General features: G+C 34.4%; 1 protein-coding gene across 2 annotated transcripts in view; it reads right to left on the bottom strand.

Annotated features, from left to right (window-relative positions):
- Positions 1-1,117: 1,117 nt before the first annotated feature.
- Positions 1,118-18,637, bottom strand: part of LOC119914252 (metal transporter CNNM4) — a 39,788-nt gene continuing 22,268 nt past the window's right edge. Inside the window, exons 6-8 of one of the 2 annotated variants that reach the window (XM_038733424.1) lie at positions 16,959-17,048; positions 14,797-14,972; positions 1,118-8,370 (exon numbers count right to left, since the gene is read on the bottom strand). In XM_038733424.1, the coding sequence (XP_038589352.1) occupies positions 7,831-8,370; positions 14,797-14,972; positions 16,959-17,048 (806 nt within the window). In that variant the 3' untranslated portion in view covers positions 1,118-7,830. The remainder of the gene's footprint in view (positions 8,371-14,796; positions 14,973-16,958; positions 17,049-18,637) is intronic. The other variant, XM_038733423.1, reaches the window with a different exon arrangement.

The following is an 18,637-nucleotide window of genomic DNA, read 5'->3' as shown; positions in this document are numbered from 1 at the left end:
ATGCATATGTAATTAACTTAATAAGTTATTCACTTAATTATCCTTCTCCACACTGGGAGCAAAGTGATGGAGCTCCTGACTCAAATGTAAGAAATGTGCTAAGAATGCATTCTGAAGTTAAACCAAAACTATTATAAGGTTTCTTCAGTTCAGGTTAGTCAAGGTGGTAATTTTCCAAAGTCTTGTAGTATGAAATATCAGTTATAATTTGTTTTTCACTGTAAAATTGACGCGCGGCGTGAGAGCGTGACAAAAGTGTTAATTGTGTGAGAGTTGGCAGCTCAAATTAAATGTGTAATTTTCTAAAAATACTACTGAACTACTTTAGCTGGCAAGATAGCAGCTAATGTGCTAGCTATTTGAGACCACGCTAGCACCGGTCAGCCACAACAGTTTGCCAAGTTTCTTTCTATTTATTCTTTTCTGTGCCATTTACTGGCCCCTTGACATTTTGTTCTCAGGATCGTACGCTATTTTATAGATACCAAACAGGGAAAAAGCCTTCTTTTTCGAGCTCTGAGCAGGTTAGCTTATTTGTTAATGGGACAATAAATTCAGTGTACTAAAGACATAAATTTGTACTATCAACTCCTGTCCCATATCTTAGGTTATACTGTGACAAAGAAGGTGATGCAACACAGCTAATGAGCTATTGCTTACTCAGTTTTTGCGGTGAAAGGTCAGTTTTGATCAAACTGTTTAGTAACCGCCTCAACATAGTTGAACTTGAACTAAAACACAGATTTATTTTGACCCCTGAGCTAATCCTCCTTTTGTCTCCCATTGCAGTTGCATCGTTTCACAACCACTATGAATGTACACACGGGCATGGGAGTATTGTTTTAAAAACAGACTTGAAACAACGGGAACCTATCCTTAAAAGTAAGTTGCACCTTTAGCACAATACAGTTTTTAATTTGTCTGTGTGTGAATTCCTTGTTGCCCCTACCATGAAAAATAACCAGCTTCTTCTTAATAACAAACGTTAAGGATCCGCCTACATGTCCTGTAAACATTTCTCACGTCAGTTAATAATTTGAAATGACCAAATGGAAACTTATTTCCAGCAATGAGAATCCACAGTCAGCTTTACATATGAATCAAACGGAGACAGATGTTCTGTAGAGAAATATATCTCAGGTTTATTAACCTCTTAGATTTCTTCAAATGCCGTTCAGTAGTTATAAAACAGTATGTACACATTGCTTTAAGTCACACAATCCACGTTCTGAAGTGCATCCTCTCGTCTTTGTTAAACCATTGCAATAAAAGAAAAGACAATCACAATAGTGTAACAGCAGGGAATATTAAAACCTGCCAAACAGGTTCTCTGTATCTACTTTACATACCCTGGGGACATGGAAAGGAAAACTCTTTTTGATTTCCAAGACTAAATTGCAAGGACTTATAAATATTTTTGTATTTCAGGTCCTTGAATTATCTCAAATCTGCACTGCAACTCTTGAGAACCTTGATAAATACTGCCTGATCTCTCTGTGTGCAAAAACAGCGTAACCTTAATCTAGTTTAAGAGATGCAAGAACACGTTGTGAGGCACTACTCTTCACTCTCCTTGCCTTTGTTTCTGCATCGCTCCACATTCATGAAACCTCAAACGACTTGCTTGTGAATGATACAGTGTGAAAAAGTCACTGGCAAGAGAACCAGAAAATATTTAACCTTTGTACGGGTCTAATCATCACACCGCCGCAGGGCTAAAAAACAACACCACAGGAGTTGCTGATAAGCCCTGCTCCCCCGCTGCAGTCCCATGATAGAAAAAGGTCTGAACAAGAAAAACAGTTTAGCAGATTGGACCGGGAGGCAAAGCCAGAGGAATTTTAATATTTGTGAGCGGCGGGAGAGGAGTTGAGATAAGGGCAGGATGAAAAATAGATGAGGAAAAGGAGTGAAAAGTGTGAAGGAAGCGTGGGAGGGAGATACAGACGGCAAAGGATGAAAGTAAAAGGGAAGGATGGGAAAGGAGAGACAGGGATTTTGGATGAGAGCTTTGGTTATCAAAAAAAGAAGAAGCTACAGAAGATAGGGGTACATTATTATTTGAGGTCAACTCTGCAAGTTTATTGCTATTTAATGCCTTCCTATCAAAACAATGGGAACAAAAAAATAACATCTGAACATCTCTCATTATAAATAGAGCTATTTTCAACATCTCTTTCAGCGTCACACAAAGGCCCTTTCATGTCTTCATGTACAGTATTTACAGTTAATATAACACAAACAGCAATCAGGGAACTGAACACAGTGTTTGTGGGTAAAGTAACCCAATAAAAAGCTGTGTCTTACAGCTGGAAGCCCGTTTCACAGAATGACACCTTCAGGTCAGGTGCGCGTCTATAACAACAACCAAAAAAAAACAAAAAACAACCCAATAATAAATACAATGTTTACAATAAATACAACATTAATAAGTAGAACAATTGTTTGCACATTTCCCAATACACAAACCGGTAGTCACACAGCCAACCAGTGGCTTCACTGGAAACCAGCTAAGACCAATTGAGACCTATGTGAACCAGCAGGCAGGTCTAAATCTTCTTTAAATAGAGGGTAAGGCTATGTCCACTATATATTTGCATTTAACAAGCAGGTTTTTCCTCATCTGGATCATCCTGCTGCATAAAATCTATGGTTGTATTTTTTGGTAACACTTAAGCATTATATTGAGTAGTTGCTAAGTTAACTCTTATTATTATCTGAGCATTACGTAACCTTTTTGCCCCCCCCCCCCCCTCAAGGGAAGTGGTACATGAAAGAACAAGTGATGGTCAGGTAATCATGAAGTAATGAGCGTCTAACTACTTAGTAAGTACTCAGTTTAATGTATTGCTTTGCTTGAGGAGTAACTAATGATTAAATAATGAGCGATTAATGAGTCGTTACTAGTTTTGTTCCCCTTTTGGCTGATTCTGAGTTAATCAGTAACCACTAAAGGCCAACACAGGTCTACACAGATATATATATGAAGTATTTATAATCTAATGATCAACTCCTTGATTATTAATGATTAATTAATTATCTGGTCATTCCTTAGCAACTACTCACAATTTTGTGTAGCATATCGTATAATGTTACCCTTTTTTTTTTTTTTTGTATAAATAAAGCAAATTCCCAAAAACTAGCTGACACCTGGGGCTTTTGCGGGCCACTCCCATGAGGCAGTTGCCCAGTTTGCCTCCACCTTCAACATCTCACTTTGGAAAATCATCCCACAAAAGGATAAATGCTTTGGAATATTAACTTTTTCAGGCTTAACGCTACATAACTCACAGTGCTAGCTTATACAACAGTTCTTTCTTTTTTTCCCCTTCTTCTTTTCATATAAATAAATAATTTATCTTCACAGTTACTTAAATGGTTTCAGCGTCAAAAATAAAACAGGTAGATTACATGCTAGCAGCTTGAACACCTGAGCTCAGCCGGTCACCCACAGAGAGTGAGGAGTGAGCTGCTACAGTCGTCTTCACTTTAATCTCTTTATCTCTGCGTCATCAGTCCACAGGAACACAACCCAAACCTCCTCCAACTCCATGTCTGCTTTGTGTTGAACAGTTTCATTTACACACAAAATGAAATGTACTTCACATGTATTTAACTGCCATGTATATGAATGAATCCCTGGTTTGGATTGTCATGCAGACACACACACACACACACGACACATTTAGCCCTGGGATTTTACAAGGTTAACATCACAAGTGTGAATCAGTGTGAAGACGTGCTGTGGAATGTTTGTTGTCCGTTAAATTTCATCAAGTTATTGTGCTGTGAGTGTTTTCAATAATCAAGTGTCAATCATAAAGGTGGGATATGGGATTCTAATCCAATACACGTCTTTTTGTCTAATAGAGCAAATATCTCATCACCTTTCCTGACTCGCAACCGAGCTAACGTTAGTTACATAACTTGCTTCATGGTATTGGATTTCTCCAGAATCTCATACCCTACCTTACACCCTGGGAAAGCTGCAAAGGTTTACAAATACAAGTGTGAAACACAACAGTAGCATGATATTTTTGGGAAATACTTGCTTCTCTTGGAGAGAGCAGAAATCAATTCCACTCTCATATCCGTCCGTTATATATGAAGCCACAGCCGAGAGGTGGTTAGCAGAGGAAACAGCTAGCCTAGCGCTGTTCCAAAAGGTTAAAATTATGGCCCAAAAGCTCACGTAAAAGTACAATAGATATAGTTTGTTAGAGCTGTACAATTTCTTAAGTGTAAAATCATCAAGATTTTCTGAAAATTACTTTGGTAACTTGGTCATTAAACACATGTTGAAATATTCCTTAAAGCTAGGCCAGGATTTCTGTAGCCTCAGGTTTAAATTAGCCCACGTTAGAGAAAATGCAACTGTGATGAGTCTATTTGTACTGTCATCATGAGCAAAGGTTACCACAGGTTTTAGTTTTTGTTTGTACAGGAAACAGGGGTACCAAACCTGAAAAGAATTTAGGAAGCTGCACACAGTCGCTGATGAATAACTGTTTTTCATCATTTATACATCGTTTATACACTTCTATTTGTGTACAGATCTACGGAAGCCCTAACAGCCCATCCATTCAAAAAATGTTTTACTCCATTTTGCCATGATAACGAGATAATTATCTCGAGATCTTCATATAACGAATGTTGTTTTCTCGTGATAATGGATAATTTCTCGTGATCTCGAGATGACAAAGGAGTAGTTTAACACAGTGTTTTAATGGTAATTTCAGTACGAATATCAGTGTCACTGCTTAGCTCAATTGGTAGAGCACAGGACTCATATCCTTGGAATGGTAGATTTGATTTTTTTTTCCTTTATCTTTTTCACAACCCTCTTCTTATGAACTTCTCATGAAGCCTGTTTCACATTTACTGACAGCTATTTCAGAACCTTTGAAATAGCTGTCGGGAATTGTGTGATTGGATCCCGCTGAATCTCTTCATAACAAAGAGGATAATAAAAAACACGAAAGAAAAAAAAAAAGTTGCTGAGAGCAGAAGTCTACACTCTACCAATTGAGCTAATCAGTGACACTAACAATTACTTGGAAATTATCGTAAAGAAACGCACCTGCCGACGCACCTGTTCAGCTATGGTTTGTTATTTCTAGATCACAAGAAAATTATCCTGTTATCAAAGGAAAATGGAGTAAAAAATTTTTTGAATCGATGGCCGCTAAGGGCTTCCGTACTGATCAAACAAAGAAGTGTAGGGAGTCAGGCTAGCTGCTTCCAGTCTTCATGCTAAGCTAAGCTAACTGCCTAGCTTCATATTTAGCAGGCATGACAGGTATCAATCTTCTCAGCTAACTCTCAGCAAGAAAGTGAATACGTACATTTCCCAAAATGTCGAACTATTTCTTAAAAACAACAGCTCAATTATATAAGAGCAGAAGAACACATAAATGAACAGCTGATTTACTTATAAATAAAAGACATTGACTCATGACTAAGAACCGAAACAGTCCGGAGCCTCTGAAAGAAAGAGTTTGGTCAGTATGTTATCAAACTCATTCTCTGTAATAAGAGAGCGTGTGCAGAGAATATGTAGTCATTCCCTCATTAAACCTGTGACCATACCTGCTACTGAAAACTATACGCATTAAACTACTTTTATGTTAGAGTAAACCCAAATTGCATTGTGTGCTCAGACATACAATAACACAGAGGAAAATAAATAAAAAAAGCACAGTGTCACTTCCAACCAAGACTTCTGACATTAGTCCAACATGTTGCAACGTCTTCCAGCTTGGTCATCTCTTTGTGTCTTGACATTGCGAAGGAGCTGGTGTCACAACGAACTCCCATAACAGTGAGGAAATATTTAGTGGAGATGCAAACTGAAAGCCGTTCACAATAAACAGTGTCTGTGCACTTCAGGGTCATCTGATGTGTGCAGCTCATCCCTCAACGCAAACTGCAGTGTTTTCAAGAACCAAAGAAATCCCAAAAAATAAATAAAATCTCTATAATATTTAAAAAAAATAACAAATTAAATGTCAAATATATATAAATTAGTATTGCATAAAATAAATATTTTCACTCTAATTTTAAACACATTGCCTTGGTCAAGAGGTAGGCCAGGAAGACACCCACCTTCACATCAGTAGTAATATTCACTTAAAGGACCATACTGGTGTTTTTGCAAGATTTAGCCTCTTAATTTTTCACTGTGGACTATTCTATTTTCACTTTTCAGCCAGCTACTGGTTTCAGTTAATTTCTGTAGGGTATATCAATCAGTGACCTGATTAATTTTTTTTTACAGAACTGAGTTATTATCAGTTAAAAAATTCATAAATGCAAAAAGCTATTATTACTTCATTAATTGTATTTGCATTAAATTGTGCATCAATAAACTAAAAATGTAATTTAAAAGATGATTTATTAGCCAATTAATATTTATATTTCCTTATGTGTTTAAATGTTGAATTATTAATTGATAATAATAAAATGGAATAGCATATATTATTTTAAAAATACTTTAAAATAAGTAGAGTTTTTGTTTTAAAATCTAGAAAACTGCAGCATTGTTTGCAAAAATAGTCAGTAGCAAGGCAAAGTTTTCATGATTTGTACTGAATGGGCAAAAACATGCAAAATCACTGATATGGTTGTTTAAGTTTCACTCAGAACAGTGACTCTGGTCCGTTTGCTGGTAGTTGAACTGACTCACAGACAGCTCAGCACAGACGGAGGCACAATCTGTCACAATCAAAGGCCGTCTCATCTCCAAAGAACCCTCTCAAACCAACTGCTGTTCCATAACAAGGCCTAACTAAATCATATTTCTTTAAAAAAGACCTTCACTGTTAACTTTTAAAAGCTTTTGGATGTTTCACTCTTTGGAAAAATAAATGGAAATTGACAGGCAAACTAAATAAAAAAAAAACTAAACAGTAACCTGTGTAGCAGCACTGATTTGGAAAAAGCAGGTGGGAATGTGAGTTTTCTATTAATGTCTGACCAGGAATCACTTAAAAAGGTCTGTGCACATAAATAACAGCCCCCACCCCACAACTTGCAAATCGTTTCAGTATTTTGTACAGAGGTTTTGAGATATCTGCAAATACACGAAAAGGGCCGAAATGGCCTAGCTGACATCAGCTGACGTTGGCTTTCATGTAGGGCTGAACGATTTTCAAAAATCTAATAAGCGATTATATATTTGCAATGCTGGAGGGAATGATAATTTACATAATTGTCATTTTAATTTAAAAAATATAGAATATATATAAAATATATAAATGATGGTGTGATTTTTGCATGGATCTGTCCCAAACAAAGATTTTTGTTTAAGTCTGTAGAGTAAGATGTGTAGGCCAGGACATCCTGCAGCACGACGATATTTAATTTAAAATGGTATTTGACACATGTATCACCTTTAACAAAATTGCGATTTCAAAATTGCATTAGGCCTTATTGCGATTTAGAAAAGATTTTCATTAATTGTTCAGCCCTACTTTCGTGGGTACAGCTGTGGATCTGGACTCGCTGAAAGCATAAATCTCAGAGGCAGATATCCCAAAACCATCTGCAAGGCTAGATTCCACTGGAGGTAACTAAAATGTCTTTTTGTAATCTGGGTGGACTGATCCTTTAAGAGCACACATACACAACCCCGTCTCATACTCACTAGTGTTCCCTGTGCCTCGGCCATCTTTGTAGTTGATCTTTGTCAGTGTTCGGAGGGGAACATGCAGGAGGGACGTCAACAGAATAGTTCAGGAGACAACAAGCACACAGGAAACAGGAAGTAGTGCGAGTGTGCGGTATGTGAGCGATTGCACAGGTAGTTTAGTCGCCCCGCAGGGACTTCAGTTAGATGGTGCTTTCAGTGTGAGCGTGACTGATGGTGTGAACATGTGGGTGGGGGTGCGCCTGGGTGTGGCTGGGCCTGCGGGGGCCCACGCAGTTCTGCTGCTCACTGAGCAGAGTGGTGGTCTCTCCCGGCCCGTTCTCCAGGCCAGCAGAGGACGGGGACTGCTGAGACTTGGAGGAGGTCATAGTTTGGTGGGGGTTGAAGGTGCACGTCGCTGTACTCACGGAGGACGGAGAGGTCTGGGAGAGTGGGGTGTGGTTGCTCGGAGGGGGAGGGGCTTGGGGCAGAGACTGGCTCGGTCTGCGGCTGGAGGAGGTGGATTGGGGCAGAGCGGCGCGGTTGCTCGGTGAAAGCTGAGTTTTAGCCGGCTGGCGCTTTGCAGGAGGCGTGGCCAGCAGCACTGGAGCACGGATCCCCGGAGGCGACACAGGAGGCAAGGAGACGGATGTGTCCAGGCGAGTGCGACTGCCCTCTGGAGACTGCGGCGTGCTGTCTAGCCTGGACGCCAGGAGACCGTTCTGGTACTGAGCACGAGTAATCTGAGTAGAACAAAACAACACTGATGAGACAAACAGTGACGGTAAATGAGAGTTTTATCAGTCCTAGCAGAACCGCGGCCTCCCACCCACTGCTTCAGTGAGGCTGATTGGTCTATCTCGCTGTCAATCAACACATCGATTACCCTGCTCCCCATGAACAAGCTTTTATTAATTGGTTATGATGCCTTAGTGTTCACATTCTAGGTGTTGATCTTTAACCCCTCTTTATGTTGTGAGCTCTTAGTTTCACTAAAACCCTCACAGATTACACTGGTTAGTTGCGTAACCATTATGAGCTCCTCACAATTCTGATAAAATGCATTTTGTAACTTTCCTTCCCTAGGTGATTACAAATTCTAAATACTTACATAATCAATTTTAGAGCACATTATATACATTAAAATAGTTCTGGTTATTCTGAAAAAGAAAATGTGCAATACATTCATTCTTAAAGCTAATAAGAGACTGGGAAATAAAACTGAAAGTAGAAATTGGGAGTAAAAGCGTCAATGTTGATGGTCACACATTATTGAATTCTTACCAGCGAGCCGCATATCAACATTATTACCACATCTTTTTTAATTTAGTTATTATAGTTAAAATAATTTCACAGTATATAAAGTAGTGAAACTAGCAGACTGTATTATAGTTAAAATAATTTCACTGTATATAAAGTAGTTAAAATAATTTCACTGTATATAAAGTAGTGAAACTAGCGGACTGTATTAAAGTTAAAATAATTTAACTGTATATAAAGTAGTGAAACTAGCGGACTGTATGTTAGTTAAAATAATTTCACTGTATATAAAGTAGTTAAAATAATTTAACTGTATATAAAGTAGTGAAACTAGCGGACTGTATTAAAGTTAAAATAATTTAACTGTATATAAAGTAGTGAAACTAGCGGACTGTATTAAAGTTAAAATAATTTAACTGTATATAAAGTAGTGAAACTAGCAGACTGTATTATAGTTAAAATAATTTCACTGTATATAAAGTAGTGAAACTAGCGGACTGTATTAAAGTTAAAATAATTTCACTGTATATAAAGTAGTGAAACTAGCGGACTGTATGTTAGTTAAAATAATTTCACTGTATATAAAGTAGTTAAAATAATTTAACTGTATATAAAGTAGTGAAACTAGCAGACTGTATTAAAGTTAAAATAATTTAACTGTATATAAAGTAGTTAAAATAATTTCACTGTATATAAAGTAGTGAAACTAGCGGACTGTATTAAAGTTAAAATAATTTCACTGTATATAAAGTAGTTAAAATAATTTAACTGTATATAAAGTAGTGAAACTAGCGGACTGTATTAAAGTTAAAATAATTTAACTGTATATAAAGTAGTGAAACTAGCGGACTGTATTATAGTTAAAATAATTTAACTGTATATAAAGTAGTGAAACTAGCGGACTGTATTAAAGTTAAAATAATTTCACTGTATATAAAGTAGTTAAAAAAATTTCACTGTATATAAAGTAGTTAAAATAATTTCACTGTATATAAAGTAGTTAAAATAATTTCACTGTATATAAAGTAGTTAAAATAATTTAACTGTATATAAAGTAGTGAAACTAGCGGACTGTATTAAAGTTAAAATAATTTCACTGTATATAAAGTAGTTAAAATAATTTCACTGTATATAAAGTAGTTAAAATAATTTAACTGTATATAAAGTAGTGAAACTAGCGGACTGTATTAAAGTTAAAATAATTTCACTGAATATAAAGTAGTGAAACTAGCGGACTGTATTAAAGTTAAAATAATTTCACTGTATATAAAGTAGTTAAAATAATTTCACTGTATATAAAGTAGTTAAAATAATTTCACTGTATATAAAGTAGTGAAACTAGCGGACTGTATGTTAGTTAAAATAATTTCACTGTATATAAAGTAGTTAAAATAATTTCACTGTATATAAAGTAGTGAAACTAACGGACTGTATTAAAGTTAAAATAATTTCACTGTATATAAAGTAGTTAAAATAATTTCACTGTATATAAAGTAGTGAAACTAGCGGACTGTATTAAAGTTAAAATAATTTCACTGAATATAAAGTAGTGAAACTAGCGGACTGTATTAAAGTTAAAATAATTTCACTGTATATAAAGTAGTTAAAATAATTTCACTGTATATAAAGTAGTTAAAATAATTTCACTGTATATAAAGTAGTTAAAATAATTTCACTGTATATAAAGTAGTTAAAATAATTTAACTGTATATAAAGTAGTGAAACTAGCGGACTGTATTAAAGTTAAAATAATTTCACTGTATATAAAGTAGTTAAAATAATTTCACTGTATATAAAGTAGTTAAAATAATTTAACTGTATATAAAGTAGTGAAACTAGCGGACTGTATTAAAGTTAAAATAATTTCACTGAATATAAAGTAGTGAAACTAGCGGACTGTATTAAAGTTAAAATAATTTCACTGTATATAAAGTAGTGAAACTAGCGGACTGTATGTTAGTTAAAATAATTTCACTGTATATAAAGTAGTTAAAATAATTTCACTGTATATAAAGTAGTGAAACTAACGGACTGTATTAAAGTTAAAATAATTTCACTGTATATAAAGTAGTTAAAATAATTTCACTGTATATAAAGTAGTGAAACTAGCGGACTGTATTAAAGTTAAAATAATTTCACTGAATATAAAGTAGTGAAACTAGCGGACTGTATTAAAGTTAAAATAATTTCACTGTATATAAAGTAGTTAAAATAATTTAACTGTATATAAAGTAGTTAAAATAATTTAACTGTATATAAAGTAGTGAAACTAGCGGACTGTATGTTAGTTAAAATAATTTCACTGTATATAAAGTAGTTAAAATAATTTAACTGTATATAAAGTAGTGAAACTAGCGGACTGTATTAAAGTTAAAATAATTTCACTGTATATAAAGTAGTTAAAATAATTTCACTGTATATAAAGTAGTGAAACTAGCGGACTGTATTAAAGTTAAAATAATTTCACTGTATATAAAGTAGTTAAAATAATTTAACTGTATATAAAGTAGTGAAACTAGCGGACTGTATTAAAGTTAAAATAATTTCACTGAATATAAAGTAGTGAAACTAGTGGACTGTATTAAAGTTAAAATAATTTCACTGTATATAAAGTAGTTAAAATAATTTCACTGTATATAAAGTAGTTAAAATAATTTCACTGTATATAAAGTAGTGAAACTAGCGGACTGTATTAAAGTTAAAATAATTTCACTGTATATAAAGTAGTGAAACTAGCGGACTGTATTAAAGTTAAAATAATTTCACTGTATATAAAGTAGTGAAACTAGCGGACTGTATGTTAGTTAAAATAATTTCACTGTATATAAAGTAGTGAAACTAGCGGACTGTATGTTAGTTAAAATAATTTCACTGTATATAAAGTAGTGAAACTAGCGGACTGTATGTTAGTTAAAATAATTTCACTGTATATAAAGTAGTGAAACTAGCGGACTGTATTAAAGTTAAAATAATTTCACTGTATATAAAGTAGTGAAACTAGCGGACTGTATTAAAGTTAAAATAATTTCACTGTATATAAAGTAGTGAAACTAGCGGACTGTATGTTAGTTAAAATAATTTCACTGTATATAAAGTAGTGAAACTAGCGGACTGTATTAAAGTTAAAATAATTTCACTGTATATAAAGTAGTGAAACTAGCGGACTGTATTAAAGTTAAAATAATTTAACTGTATATAAAGTAGTGAAACTAGCGGACTGTATTAAAGTTAAAATAATTTAACTGTATATAAAGTAGTGAAACTAGCGGACTGTATGTTAGTTAAAATAATTTCACTGTATATAAAGTAGTTAAAATAATTTAACTGTATATAAAGTAGTGAAACTAGCGGACTGTATATAAATAATTTTACTGTATATAAAGTAGTTAAAATAATTTTACTGTATATAAAGTAGTGAAAATAATTTTACTTTATAAAAAGTGGTTAAAATAATTTAACTGTATATAAAGTAGTGAAACTAGCAGAATGTATTATAGTTAAAATAATTTCACTGTATATAAAGTAGTTAAAATAATTTCACTGTATATAAAGTAGTGAAACTAGCGGACTGTATGTTAGTTAAAATAATTTCACTGTATATAAAGTAGTGAAACTAGCGGACTGTATGTTAGTTAAAATAATTTCACTGTATATAAAGTAGTGAAACTAGCGGACTGTATTAAAGTTAAAATAATTTAACTGTATATAAAGTAGTGAAACTAGCGGACTGTATTAAAGTTAAAATAATTTAACTGTATATAAAGTAGTGAAAATAATTTTACTGTATATAAAGTAGTGAAAATAATTTAACTTTATAAAAAGTGGTTAAAATAATTTCACTGTATATAAAGTGGTTAAAATAATTTCACTGTATATAAAGTAGTGAAACTAGCAGAATGTATTATAGTTAAAATAATTTCACTGTATATAAAGTAGTGAAACTAGCAGACTGTATTATAGTTAAAATAATTTAACTTTATAAAAAGTAGTTAAAATAATTTAACTGTATATAAAGTAGTGAAACTAGCGGACTGTATGTTAGTTAAAATAATTTCACTGTATATAAAGTAGTTAAAATAATTTCACTGTATATAAAGTAGTGAAACTAGCGGACTGTATGTTAGTTAAAATAATTTCACTGTATATAAAGTAGTTAAAATAATTTAACTGTATATAAAGTAGTGAAACTAGCGGACTGTATTAAAGTTAAAATAATTTAACTGTATATAAAGTAGTGAAATTAGCGGACTGTATATAAATAATTTTACTGTATATAAAGTAGTTAAAATAATTTTACTGTATATAAAGTAGTGAAAATAATTTAACTTTATAAAAAGTGGTTAAAATAATTTCACTGTATATAAAGTGGTTAAAATAATTTTACTGTATATAAAGTAGTGAAACTAGCAGAATGTATTATAGTTAAAATAATTTCACTGTATATAAAGTAGTGAAACTAGCAGACTATTATAGTTAAAATAATTTAACTTTATAAAAAGTAGTTAAAATAATTTAACTGTATATAAAGTAGTGAAACTAGCGGACTGTATTAAAGTTAAAATAATTTAACTGTATATAAAGTAGTGAAACTAGCAGACTGTATTATAGTTAAAATAATTTCACTGTATATAAAGTAGTGAAACTAGCAGACTGTATTATAGTTAAAATAATTTAACTTTATAAAAAGTAGTTAAAATAATTTAACTGTATATAAAGTAGTGAAACTAGCGGACTGTATGTTAGTTAAAATAATTTCACTGTATATAAAGTAGTGAAACTAGCGGACTGTATATAAATAATTTTACTGTATATAAAGTAGTTAAAATAATTTTACTGTATATAAAGTAGTGAAAATAATTTAACTTTATAAAAAGTGGTTAAAATAATTTCACTGTATATAAAGTGGTTAAAATAATTTCACTGTATATAAAGTAGTGAAACTAGCAGACTGTATTATAGTTAAAATAATTTAACTGTATATAAAGTAGTGAAACTAGCGGACTGTATTAAAGTTAAAATAATTTAACTGTATATAAAGTAGTGAAACTAGCGGACTGTATTATAGTTAAAATAATTTCACTGTATATAAAGTAGTGAAACTAGCGGACTGTATTATAGTTAAAATAATTTAACTTTATAAAAAGTAGTTAAAATAATTTAACTGTATATAAAGTAGTGAAACTAGCGGACTGTATTAAAGTTAAAATAATTTCACTGTATATAAAGTAGTTAAAATAATTTAACTGTATATAAAGTAGTGAAACTAGCGGACTGTATTAAAGTTAAAATAATTTTACTGTATATAAAGTAGTGAAAATAATTTTACTGTATATAAAGTAGTGAAAATAATTTAACTTTATAAAAAGTGGTTAAAATAATTTCACTGTATATAAAGTAGTGAAACTAGCGGACTGTATTATAGTTAAAATAATTTCACTGTATATAAAGTAGTGAAACTAGCGGACTGTATATAAATAATTTTACTGTATATAAAGTAGTGAAAATAATTTAACTTTATAAAAAGTGGTTAAAATAATTTCACTGTAAATAAAGTGGTTAAAATAATTTTACTGTATATAAAGTAGTGAAAATAATTTAACTTTATACAAAGTGGTTAAAATAATTTCACTGTATATAAAGTGGTTAAAATAATTTTACTGTATATAAAGTAGTGAAAATAATTTAACTTTATACAAAGTGGTTAAAATAATTTCACTGTATATAAAGTGGTTAAAACTAGATAACTGTAGTGAAACTTGCAACACCTCGAGCAGCAGTAACAGTAAAATGCTGCTCTAACATTGAATTCAGGACTTCTACTTGTAATGGAATATTTGTACATCAATGTATTGGTGTATTAATGCTGCTCACGATTGTCTAAACTGCAGAGATATACAGCAGAGAGTTACCTTGACAAACTGCAGGTCTGTGAGAGCACGTACGCAGAAGTCTGGTATGTACTGGAAGGGGGTGCCTGGGATCTGAGTGATGCTCCCGCCAACAGAGCAGCTTTCTGGAGCGCGCTCAGTGCAGCTCAGAGACGCCGAGCGGTTGAGGTTGCCCGCGTGTGATGGAGATCGAAACTCTGGGATTGACAGAGAACAGAGTGAGCGAAGGTGTGGCGAAGCAAAAAAATAAACAAAAATCAACAACGGCCAGCACACACTTAAATTTTAATAAAAGCAGAAAACACACAAAGAAACAACAGGAAAAAAAATGAAGTAGTGAGCATGAACACATTGCTACACGTGACACAAACACACAACATATTAATGTCGATGTCACACATTCACTATGATGGACTGATGGTAAAGATTGTTATGCAAACAATGCGACAAACATGCCGTGCGATGAGGCAAAGTGCATCGTTTGAGCATCTTATGGGCTGAAACGGGACCGTGTGACCTCAGAGGAGGAACCTCTCTCATTGGCTGGGGTTTTAGTGATGTCATGAAGGGTGACGCAGGGGCAGGAAGGCATCTTTGTTATCTTGCTTGAAGGGTTGTGGTTAAAAGGGGAGAGAGCGTCGGTGATGATCAGAGAACTTGAGTTCAGTGTCGCACAGAGGAGGTCAAGTGGGGGAACGTTATGTGCTTAAAGGAACAGTTCAACATTTTGGAAAGTAATCTTTATTTGCTTTATTTATTTTCCAAAAGTTAGATGAGAAGATTTTGGAGCTACAGCCAGCAGCTCAATAGCTTAGCTTAGCATAAAGACTGGAAACAAGGGGAACAACTAGCCTGTCTCTGTCAAAAGGTAAAACAAATCTGAATTTCTGCTGACTAATTAATGTTGTATTGTTGTTTTTTTGGTACGGATTACACAAACAAGATATAACCCTGTTACCTTTAGATAGAGGCAGGCTAGCTGCTTCCAGTCTTTATGCTAAGCTAAGCTAACTGGCAGCTTCCCATTTAAAGGAGACCTATTATAGTGCATTTCCAGACCTATATTATAGTTCTGTGACTCCTGTGTAGCAGTTTTGCATGATTCAAAGTTCTACCTTATACTGGCACTTCATGCAGGCACTTACTTCAGCCTCTGTCTGAAACAAGCTGTAGATGCTCCTGTCTCTTTAAGCTAGCTATATAGGCTATAGCATAATAGGTTCCCTTTAAAAGGACAGACATAAGAGCTGCATCCATCTTCACCGTAGAGCTCTCGTAAAGAACAAAAAGCAAATCCGCATATTTCTCCAAAATGTCAAACTATTCCTTCAACCAAAAGGTCTACGGTCAGTATAGCTTACTCTTCTTGTTGATAGGTCATGGGAGTTATCAATAATATCTGACCATAGATCCAGTGGTTAAAGGGGAGGAGGTGGTGACAGGGTTAGAAAACAGAGGACGCCGCACCTAGAGCCCCGTCCAGCAAGTTTGTCCGACCGGTTTCACACTGTGATAATCTGCTGACAGAAGACGGCACTGTGATCCGATGGGTCACATGATACTGATACAGAAAAAGTGCTTCTTTTTGCAGACGACAGGTTCAGACTCTCACACCAGGTGTCTGACAATATCATGGAAAGGATCCCTACGAGTGAGTCCTGGTGACCCTCTTTGTTTTTAACAGGAAACTGAAGTCTCGCTCAAGGATAATTCTCACTCTGAAATCTCCTGAGAGGTGAGTTGTTGCAAGAAGACACCGGTGAAAACGTGAGCTAGAGGTGTAACGTAGAGGAGCAAACTCCTCTCTCCAACTCTGACTCACATTTCGTCTTCCTGCACCAACTCACCTTTCACGAGATTATTATCACAAGATTATTCCCTCGCTGCAATTCCCCCAAAGGAATACATTGCTATATATATATATATATATATATAAGTTAAATGCTCCTGTTGTCAGTCTGATTGAGGTCAAAGGTGAATCCAAAAAAGCACTGAAAAGGGTCAAAAAGTAAATCAAACTTAAAAAATGCAAAACGGTTTCCTTCTTGCCAACTGTCCTGTACTTTAACCGGGTCTGTACTTGCTGGATCAGGGCTCTGAAGATAATGGAAGAAAGGAAATGGTGAGATTGCCATAAAAAGGACCCCCCTCCCTCCCTCCCTCCCTCCCATGCGAGTGTTTACCTGGGAAACGAGTGAACAGAGAAAACCTTTTAAGAGAGAGGCGTCGCGGAGGGGGAGACGCCACTGAAGGGGAGAGGGGAGGGGTGACGGCTGAGAGAGAGGAGGGGGAGGAAGGGGCAGAGACAGAGAGAGGGGCTTGTTTATTTGTCTTTCATTTCAGCCGCTGCGTCGCCGTGCAGCTATTCTCTGTAGGTGAAGTCATTTTTTTATTTTACTCAAACAGCTGATTGATCAGTTCGTCTTCTTCAACACATCTGCAGAATGAGCCTCTGGGCCGGCTGGTTGGAACAACATTCAAAGTTCAAAGCAAACCACATTAAAATTTTCAGCGGGCCTACGCCTGCAACTTCTGTAACAAAACACTGAGGAAATATAATTTAGTTCCCCTCCCTCACTTTCCCCCCCCCACAATAGATAAACAGATCCAGATAAGAACAATATTTTTAATTTTTAACATGTATTTACCGATTTGAATGGATGACACAACCACCTGACATAAAAACAGAACCAGCTGTTTACTGTATACGTGGTCCAGTTTTCTATGCAAGGCCAGAGATTACACATTCACATGGGTCATTAAAAAATTTACTTTCTGCTAGATGACAGCTGGAGTTCAGAGCAGAGCCAGACATATTCTGGATTACGGAGTCTGGAATAGTGGGAATGACTGGGCAAGGTAACCGGGCTCAGCAGCCTCCCAGTGACGGGGACCGAACACAACCTCCACGACAACGGCGGATTCAGGTGGGGTCAGAAGAGGAGCGAGAGGGAGGTCAGGCATCAGAGAGGCAGAATATTTCACATCCAACTCGCTGAATTAAGGGTTTATTTCCACCAAACCAGAGCTGGTGATTGTTGGAACAGTGGAAAGAGTAACCAAGTTTTATTTAGTTTTCTTTTTGTTTAGAGTTTGAAGAAGACGAGACAACAAGGCCATCAGTTTGGTTAAAGAGAGAAACATTAATTCACAAGGTGTTCCGGTTGTATTTTTCTGTTTGATCAGGAAAATAGGTGTAAAAATATTTCCTTTCTTGGTATTTTGTGAGTTTGTTAGACTAAAAAAAGCTAAGATTGCTTGTGGAACTTGCTGAAACTACAGGAGGAAGCCTCAACTGTGGTATGACAACACAGGACGGGCCGTCGTTAGCTCGTTAGCACGCTAACTTCAGTAGATGCCTCTGTTACTTCTTCACATTCTCTTGATAATGTTATTTCATTTCTAAAATATTTTATACTAAACCCAATGTGTGATGAGCGGGTCATTTTATAGCAACACGTTAGTTTCAAAGTTTACTGCAATTTTCTTAGAAGAAAAGAAAGAAAAGAAACTGACAGTACATATAAATTTATAGAGAGGTGATATAGTACTAATTTATTATATATTTTAACTAAAATAATAAATGAATAATTCATAATTATTCACTTTAATTTAACAGTTGTTAAAGTTTCAAACCTTAATAAATGTCACTGCTTTTTAATTAGGAATTAGAAATTACAAAATCAAAGTTCTTTATCAGCACATTATGGATAAATACAAAAACATTTAAAAAGGATTACTTGTACAGTTGACAAAATAACTTGTCAGAGTTTTCTGGTGAGAAAAATCAACAATTGTTACTTACGTCAACATCAATGGTGGTAACTTTATTTCTGTAATAAGATAAAAGTTTGGCACCAAA

This window comes from Micropterus salmoides, unplaced genomic scaffold (assembly GCF_014851395.1).
Source record: "Micropterus salmoides isolate LMB-PRFRI ecotype aquatic unplaced genomic scaffold, ASM1485139v1 Ms_hic_scaffold_20, whole genome shotgun sequence".
Taxonomy (NCBI): domain Eukaryota; kingdom Metazoa; phylum Chordata; class Actinopteri; order Centrarchiformes; family Centrarchidae; genus Micropterus; species Micropterus salmoides.
This window is presented reverse-complemented; position numbering and strand designations above follow the sequence as displayed.